The sequence below is a fragment of the Phaethon lepturus genome, unplaced genomic scaffold (genome assembly GCF_000687285.1).
Source record: "Phaethon lepturus isolate BGI_N335 unplaced genomic scaffold, ASM68728v1 scaffold1348, whole genome shotgun sequence".
Taxonomy (NCBI): Eukaryota; Metazoa; Chordata; class Aves; order Phaethontiformes; family Phaethontidae; genus Phaethon; species Phaethon lepturus.
Genome location: NW_010558070.1, coordinates 29427 through 39387, shown reverse-complemented (window position 1 = coordinate 39387; position 9961 = coordinate 29427). Strand labels below are relative to the sequence as shown.

The 9961-nt window shown below is 33.8% G+C and overlaps 1 protein-coding gene across 1 annotated transcript in view; it reads right to left on the bottom strand.

The window, feature by feature from the left end:
• Positions 1–9961, bottom strand: part of VWA3B (von Willebrand factor A domain containing 3B) — a 71051-nt gene that overhangs the window by 33477 nt on the left and 27613 nt on the right. The window contains 5 exon segments of the mRNA XM_010292928.1: positions 1139–1266; positions 2689–2871; positions 5113–5211; positions 8328–8459; positions 9733–9871. Coding sequence (XP_010291230.1) covers positions 1139–1266; positions 2689–2871; positions 5113–5211; positions 8328–8459; positions 9733–9871 — 681 coding nt within the window.

Sequence of the window (9961 nt, the reverse complement as noted above, 5' to 3'; positions counted from 1 at the left end):
GAAAGAGTAAACCTACCATCAAAAATGAAAACAAGTGACATGCACATATATATGCACATATATATATACACACACACATACACATATATACCTATGTCCCAGCATTAATAGAAAATAAAATATGCAAATTCTGAAATAAACACTTATCTGCATTTTTACACTGGACATCCTACTTACTCTTCCACACACATGAAATCGTTCTACAGCACTCTCCACTTCTAATTTATTTTGCTTTATTTTAAATACCTTTATTTTAACTTATTATTTTTAAAGGATTTCTGTCTTAAAAAATTGATTTTTTTAGCTTTTGTACTATTACTGCACAGATAAATAAGGCACCACGGAAGCTATTTTTTTTATTAAGGCTATGCTCCTGTAGAGATTACAAGTAACTTCATGTTTGAAGCTAGGTCTGTGTTTGTTTCCCAAACAGAAACTCAGTATAATCAGACATGCAGAAAACTTTTCCACAGTGGCTCAGGAGCCTGCCTTCAGTACGCTTGAATGGTCATTCTTGGCACTGTGAGATTTCAACATGTTTTTCAACTGATGCTGAACTTGAAACTATTTTTAATTATGAGATTATTTATCTTTTGATAAAAAGCAAGGATGAATATGGCATGAACATACAGACACACATTGTGAAATCAAAAATGTGAAAAGAAGTGAAATGAATTTAATTCATGGTGTTTGCCATCTTTTAAACAAATACCTTTGTATGTAATTTATGTTTCAATCATCATATCCCAAGAAGTAGCAATTTAGTCATGAAGTACCAAGCCAGTTCTACCAATAGGACAAGAATTTTTTGTGAATTCTCTAGGTCAGAGGGAGCAACTTAACCATGTGCTGGAGACAGAAAAATATTTTCACCTCTTTGCTTTAATTATTCCTAATAATTTGAGACTATTGAGATATTTGAGCTAACTTTGTTTCAGGCAATACAGTATTAGTGTATTTTTCCAGATTTTTCTTTTCCATTACTGTAACTGTTTAAAAAAAAAACAAAACAAAACCAACAGCTTGTCTTTTTAAAAGAGGAGAATGTCAGAGGTTAAAAATGCACGACAATGAAAAAGAAGAAATGTAATGGATAGTTCCTATCTCTTATTAACATAATAGCAGTATGAGGACACACTTATTCTCTGGATCATTTTCTCCATTATAACAATCCATCATCAGACATTCAGCATGAAAGGTCTTCACTTTCTCTAGGTCTCTTTCTCCTTGTTCAATCTCTCTTTTCAAAAGATGTATGTCTTCATTCTAACAAAAAGAAAATCAAATGTTTTATTATAATTACTCCTAAACATGTTTCATTTCTGAACAGAAACTATGCAAGCTCTGATAATAATTTTGAATAATGACTCAGTTAGGACAGCTGTATTATTTTGTGTACTTTTTCAGGTAGTCTCTCTGTTCCTAAATCAAAGTTTGTTTTGTTCACTTTCACTATGTATGAACAAGCTTACAGAAAACAAGATTAAAATGTGCTTGGCAATACAGCCTTTCAAATTATTCTTCCTTTTTAGAAAAAGGACAAGCATTCCCTAACAAGCCAGTTACCCCTGGAGATACAAACAGCCATATTTCTGAAGAATGTAATGAGGTCAGTAGCTTCCCTCATTCCAAGCAAGCAAGCAAATAGATAAGTAAATAAATAAAATATATGTACATTACAACTGTTGTCCATCATTCTACAGATCACAGCTGTATCACACACTGTCCCTGAAAAATGCAAAGTAAAAACCATACTCTTCAAGTAAACATTGGAACTGATTTGGAATCATTTAGACTACAGCAGGAAACAGGAAGGAAATTCCAGTTATGATCCCTTGACAACTCCCACAAGGCAGAAGTCTGGAGATGGACCACATGGACTCTGGTCCTCATCTTTCCAGCATACGCACTGTCACACAGTCCACATAGCAGAATCACCAAAATTGCCCAGTACACTCTCTGATATCTTTGAAGAGCTGGAGTATTTTCACATCTTCCTTCTAACTGGTGTCTGCAAAGTTCTAAATTTCCTGTTACTGTCTTGTTCCTGATTGTTCCACTACTACCATTTCTAAAATTTGTGGAACTAATTAACTGTTAACTTTAATTAAAAACAAGAATATGCTTTAAATGGGTGTTTCTGTTAGTCTATTCAGAAATTTTCTATTAGGGATTGGTAGATTGCGCTGCTTAGTCACGCCTGATAGGTCACTGCTATTCTAGCCATTCTACTCATAGATCTCTCCCCAGTGGCTATTGTAGAGCAAACTTGTAGCAAAATTCATAGAATCATTCAAATTCAGCTCTGCATTCCCTCATTTATTAACAGGATACAAACCATAGCTTCATTTTAAACAGTAACTTATTTCTGAGACAGCAGAGATAAAGCATGTTTCTTCCAAAGCTGAATTTGGTCTATATGTTTTGGGGAGTTTGGTTTTTGGGAGGTTTTTTTGCAACAGTTGCACTACAAAGGTACTTTGCATGGTATTTGGGCTTTTTTGTTGTGGTCCAATAAATTTTCATAAGCAAAAAATGTCATGCTCACTACTTTTACATCACTTCACATCTGACTAGGACTAACCCTCTTTTTTGATTATCTATTGTAATATGAAATCACATTAATGCGAGTCCTGTGGTTCCTTCAATAGCATGAAGAAACAAACATAGTTATTTTCAGATACTCACAACAATAAAATCTGGAGCATCAGGATCAGTCAAATAAATGTTGTAATAATGAAACCGTCCCTCTGTTTCAGTAGATAGTTCATATAAAAATTTATTAGCTTCTATATCATCACAGTTGAAAGATACAGTATGGATGGGAATTTTACGATGAAGCTGGACTTGAGCCAAAATTATTTGGGGGGGCTGAAAATCAAAAAATGTATATTATATATGTGGCATCCAGAAATGTATTTATCAAAACATGGAGAATTTATAAGAGTTTAATCAGTCACACTGTTGATTAGAGACAGATATACAGCAGTTAAGCGCATACATTTTATATGGATTGCTATTTCATAATGATATAAAATGAGCTAATTTAAAACTGAATTGGAACACTGACAATGCATTAAGGATGCTCTAATAAAATAAAATGTAAATTATAATATAATCAGTACTCGTTTTTTCTGAAGTCCTGAAGGAAATTACTAAAGTATAGGAAGCTAAACTACTACATCGGTGTTTAGTATCACTGGATGTATATAACTGAGTATTTTGAGATGTATATTTTTGCTGATATTTTTAGTAAGCTAAATTAGTTCAATGAAAAGTTGATTCAATATCAGGAGACAACATAGAGGCTGAACAAATAGGAAAGCTAGTGTTCCTCCTCCAATAAAGAAATAAAAATTTGGTGAGAAAGTAAAAGATCTACCATGTCTAAAAATGTTGAAGCATCTGGTAGAAAGAAATTATTCACTCAGTTCTCTAACTTCTGATAACACTTCGGTTCAGAGTACTGTCATAAATCTTGATAAATGTAGCTTTCTCCTGATATTTGCAATACAATTGTTTGTTCCACTTTAATAGTTAAAAGCAATCATCTTGGTCATTTTTCATCTAACACAGTATTAAAATAAATTAAGTATTTATTAATTCCTAACTTAATAAAAATATTAAAATTAAGAAACTTAATAAGTGTACATTAAGCCAAATTATTCATTAATACATGCTTCTAGCTAACGAAAGTATGAAACAATGCAAAGATTTTAATCACTTGTAAACTGAATTTTAATGAGTGATAGCCAATAACAATCAACTTGTCTTTAGAAAATATCAATGATTAAAATTAAAATTAAAAACAACATTAAAATATGTGAGTCAAAGTTTCTCATCTGCTAATTTAAAATCAGGTTTCCATTTTGATATTCAAATAATTTTGAAGCATATAAATCCACCCTTCCTTGTGGGCCACTTTCTTTTTATCAGGAAAAACAGAACAAAAACAAAAATGGGCCTTTAGCCCATATTCCTGATGAAGGTAAAAAGAAATTATTTCTGCACGTTTATGATGCTTTTTGAATCCTAGATTTATTGGATATGCTTCAATAATTAATTTCATGTGGCCTTCAGCCCAGCTATTTATCTAAGTAAAGTCAGGATTTTGCTGCATACCTGCCATTACAACCAAGCTAAACATTCAAGGGCAAATAAAGTCTTTTTAAAATGCCATTCTCTAGTTTTCATCATGCATTACAGTTTGAAAGTGTTTTTTTCCACAGTTTTTAGTTGGTGTTAAATAATGTGATATAATATAAAATACCATCATTTTAAGTCATGGTAACAACATACTCAAAAATAAAAGCATACTTTTGATTTCTTTATCCACTTAAAACTAGACTTAAAGCAACTCCGGACTGCTGGATTTGCTTTAAGTGCAGAAATTGCACCTACATGAGATCAAATTTGACTCAGTAGGATAAAAATGGAATCATACAGAGTATGATGTACCTAATGGAACAATATTAGTGGTAACATCTTTATATGAAAATAATGCAAATTAATAATTAGGCCTTTACTCCTCAGACATGACATAGCCTTTGTGTAAGTTCTGCAGCAGAATGTAAGAGGGTATCTACTTAGATATGTGATTTGTTCTTTGGGGAAAATTGTTGAATGTAAACTTGGGGCTTTTTTTATTTTGCTATCAATCATGTTCTTTTTAGGTTTTCAAACCACCACACAAGATTGCAGGGGTTTAGTATTTAAATCAAACCATATCATGGGACCATCTTTTTTTTTTTTTTTTTTTAATTCATGAGATAATTGTACTAATTTAGGGAAACATTTTATTTAACACAAATCCTAACCTTGATACTAGCATAAAGCTTTACTGTTTAATCCATTACCAGATCCTTAAAACAACTCCTGAGAAATGTCATGAGTTATCATGCACCAAAGACTGGACTGTGGGTGGAGAGTTCTAATCAAAATCCTTTCACAAACAGCACATTTCTCAGACACAATTTTTCAATATTATGACAACCTCCAAGAGACTCAGCTCTGCAGGTATGATATTCATCTCATACATTTGCTTCAGCTTTCTGACACCATCACTGTAGCACCACACTACTGCATTTTTGTGTTTTCTCATTTCAGAAATACCTGGTCAGGTCTCCCATCAGTCAAGAGGTAAATAGCCTGAGTGTCAGTATCAGCAAGAGCAATCTGGAGAGCTTTGAGTGTATTTGTGGAACTTCCAACCTAAAAAAAAACAAAAATAAAAAGTCAAAGAAACAGCTATAAATACTAATAGTTCTTTGCCTCTGTTCTTAAATTAATAATGACAGTGTACTGATTCGAGCGATATTACAGAACTGAAATGAGTAATAAAACAGTGCAAGTACTTATGTCAAATAGCTAGAAAAATCAAAGCAAGTGTCAAAGTAGTATAAAATAGTATCAAATCAGTATTCAGTGCTTCTGCAAACACACTGGCAACAGCAATATGAGCTGTAAAACCAAAAGCAATCACTAAAAGACTATAAACAAATAGGAAGATATAAGATAAAAGATACATTCTATCATGTTTTCCCCCTGCTGCTTCTGATTGCCAACTCATCGCACTTCCTTGAAATATATATTTTACTTAATCAAATAAATAAAAAAATCCACAAAAGAGTTGCACAATTTTTTTTTTCTCAAAAATAGGTAAAGAACTCCCTGGTTCTCTGAACAATTTTTTTTCCAGACTATCTCACATCTACCCCCTCAGCGCATCGGTGTAAACATTGTTTATTTTTTAGCACAAAAGTTAGCTGTAACAACAAAAAACACACAGTAAAGCAATACTGTGCCCCCTAAAAATTAATATTTAAGTAATACTAGTACTTTTTCTGTGTCATCCACATACTTAGTGATCATGATCCGTCTTTCATCTTTTTAGACTAAACGCAATTCTAAACTCACCAAAATGCATTTCATGGCTTATAAGGACCTAGAAATGACAGCTTGCATCTTCAGATTTCCACCTTTCAAACATTCAGTGTACAAAACTTTCCACATTTAAGGGAAAAGTAAGATTTTATCAGAATGGAAAAGTGTTTCATCAAGTTTTAGTGTCAGTCTTTTAATGGGGACAAAGCAAAATCCCAGAATAGATATGAGTCTGTTTTGTGCTAGTGTAACACCTGAGCACCACCCTGGAGGGCAGTGAGGATTGTAGTGGTCTGAGAAGAGACTCAGGATCCACACATTTATCTTTACAGAAGATAAATATAAGTCACTAACATTGACCCATACATGCAAAAATACATTAAGAGATAGCATTATTTCTTCAGTCCTATAAATTGTGTTAAAATTTCTTCCAGTTCATCCCTCCAGCAAACAGTTCTATTAGAAAGGGCAGAGAAAGTAAATCAGGTGAAATGGAACAGGAGGTACACTCTGAGAGTGACTCTGTACGGCTGCATAAGAGTGTATGGGCCAGGCAGCAAGATAGCTCAGATGCTTTATAACCCTATCCTCTAATTCACAAACAATCCTTACCAATACCCATTCATAAGAAATAACTAGCCTAAGTCTTTTTTGTGTGTGCTAAATATATTTAATATTCCTAATGTTTTGGAAAGCATTATAAAGTTTTAGGCACACATCACTCATTATTATGTGTAAATTGGCCATCCTGGCTCTTTTCAGTAATGGTACATAGTTTTGATCTGATTTTAAAAAAAACAACTTCTTCCACTATATCATGGGAAAATACTGTGGATGCTGATGATATGAGGGAAATAACTATGTACCTTATGGTAAAAGCTGTTAATTTTAGATTTCTCAGTTGCTACTGTTACAAATGTACAGTTTTTATCAGTGTTTAAACAAAGTTTACATGCTCCAATTACATGGCATAATCACCCCCAAAATTTTAAATACTGTCACCTCTACAGGATTTTTAAGGAACAGTTAGTTACTATTTATAGCTCAGTTTCCTTATTCAGCATCCTGGGACCAAAGTGTATCAAATGTGATCAAAGGTCTACTCTGGTTAATATTCCAGGCAGTCTTCATTTCAGCTTCACTGTAAAGCCATCTTTCTGATTGCAGACTTATGCCTGCACTGCTTTAAACGGACTAAAAGGTCAGCAGTAGATGTCATCCCCAAGAAAAAAGTAGATTGTTCTTGTACCATTCCCTGTACAATTTCAGATATCTAGATCTGAACTTAGAAGGAAATTTATAATCAACAATTCACAACTTCATGTGAAGTTTCATAATGATGAAAAAGGCTATTCCCAAATGCATTAAATTATAGTAGTTCAAAGTATTACTGAACTTGCATGATGCTGTACCACATACACATGGCTTAAACAGAGCCAACTTTTCAAGTCTCAAGGAAGGCAGTAAAATTAAGTTTACTAACCGCAGTTGTAAGTATTCACCAACTACTCAGTGAGGTCACACTAATACTTTCTTTTCTCTATGTGTTTGTCTGTTAGTATGTTCTGAGAATAGAGAGTTATTTATCTTGTTTTGTAGTCTCAGAGGTATTGTGTAGCTTCCCCAATTCCCTCATCCCCAGGAGCTTCATGATTAAGTCTGAGGAAGAGCTGTCATAAAGCTGAGTAGTTTTATTGTATAAAAATGTTTCATATGTTAGAAAATATAACATGGGGTACATCTGTACTGTTGTATGACTGATTTTGAGTCCTGTGTTCATAACATTGCTGTCCGCATTTGACACATTAACTGGTCCTAAAGCTGCTGACAGTTACAGTCAGCTTGGTGGCTGACTGTGGCTGAGTACAAGCATTTCTACTCTGTTTCAGGGAAAAATGTTCAGATTTTGGCCACTGTCAGAGAAAGAGTATTAGGTAGATAGATAGACAGATGTTTGGTCTGAGTTTGCCCTCGTTCCTATGAAGGCTAAAGTCAGCTATTTATGCACCAAAAGGGGCTAGAAATGCTCCTCCAGCTCAGTGGCACCATTTTCCTGCATTACCTCTGATCTGTAAGTCTGCCAGTGACAGCCCTCACCAATGCAGCAGCCCTGTAGCAAGAGTGACCAATTTAGACACAGGGTATGAGCACTGTCATGGTTCCTACAGAAATCAAATTGACCAATGTTTGCATTGTGGCTACTAAACACAGCAGGCTGCAAGTTGAATTAATATGGTCTTATAAACAGCTCCACTGTTAAAAATTACACCTGACACAGATAATATGTTGTACTCAGATCTACTGAAGTCTATACATCAACTGTATTTTCAGCTTACTCAAGCCAAATATTTAGTCAATCCAAAAATACCCCAATGATGCAGAAAGAGAAGACACAAATATAACTTTGTACAAACACGCTTTGTGATAATTAATTTCCACATTACCTCAAGCCCTTTTATCCAAAGCCAAGCATCTTGCAAATTTTCCTCATTAACTTCAGCAAGCTTCTCTTGCCATGCCACTGCTTGGGCACTAAATTTCACAAAGTTAAATCTCTTTTTGTATCTCAATTGTTCCTGCAAGAGACAACATCTGAATTTTACTAAGCGTTAAAGAAAGAATACTTGTATCCTGAAATACTCACTAATACGAGCTGTTTTAATTACTGTATAGTTGATTATAAGGTTACAATAAATTATGATAATATTCAGTTATGGTATACAGACAGACATACAGAGACAGAGAAGATTATTGCCTGCACTTATTAAGATTACTTGAACTTTCCACTATAAGTCTCCATTTACTGATATTTCTCAAACTACTTGAACAGCAAATGTCTAGGAGAGCAAGAGAGAGATGGAATATATGAAGTGAAAGATTTGTGCAAGCTTAGTACAAACTTTCAGAGCCTGGAATCTTTGCCTCCCTTTCTTCATCATTTCTGTGCAGCTACCTCCGAAACCTGGCACAGCATCTAATCATTTTCTAGTGCTGATCTGACCTCCTTCACATCATACTACATCCAATCACATATGCACTTAACTCAAAAATCTCTCTGTTGTAGTTTTAAATTTTCTAGCCCTACTAATGATTGTTATCAATGCCAAACTGATGGAATTTTTATTTGTCAGTTACTCCTCTCAGGTCTAAAAAAGTTAAGATGAATCATGTTTTAACAGTGCCAGTTCCTCTCAAATATTAATGTAAGCTTAGCTGACATCATTGTAGATTTATAAAACTAGGTGAGACAAATCCTGTCGTAGGTGTGTCTCCCAGTACTTACTGCTTTTGAGGTACTCCTGCACTTTGCAAGTCTGTTTGCAAAGTTCTGAGTCACTGTAAGGTGCAAACAAGTTCAAAACATTCTACATTCTCTATTGTAAAAGTATGAAAGTGAATTTAGAACACACATTACAAATCACAATGTGACAGTGGAATTGGATGACACTGCTTAAAAATAAAAATAAAAATGTCAAAAGATATTTCATTGCATAGTTTTTGGTTGGGTTTTTTTGTCTTTTCTTTTTTTTAGGAGGGAGGTGGCTTGAGGGAAAGAAGAACTACTTAAGCCTTTTAAATTTTTAACATTTTCTCCAGATTTTTTCAAATATTTGTACAAATTAGGAAAAAATATATAATTTTAACTGAAAAATGAGCACACCAAGAAAAATCAAAATATTTTTATAAAGCTGCTATTTTAAAAATATTTTAAAGAAATAGAAATTAAACATAAAATAAAAATAAAAAGAAAAAAAAGGTAAAAATAAAAATTAGAGTAATGACCATCCAGAAAAGATCAGCCTAACTCTAAAATGCTCCTCAGTCTTCAGAATCATCAGTTCATCATACCTGTATGAGCTGAAATATTTTCTCCTTCACTAGTGGCAGCTTGTCCTTCATAGACTGGGATGTATCAATAAGGATATAGACATCATCTGCAAACACATTCCCGAACAGCCCTCTGCTTCCTTGTTGAAGCCACTTAATCCTAGGGGAGAAAAAAAAATCAAAACCTGATCTGCAAGATCTTTGGAGCTCTGCATATCAGACTGTAACAGGAAGGCTCTTTGTATCACTG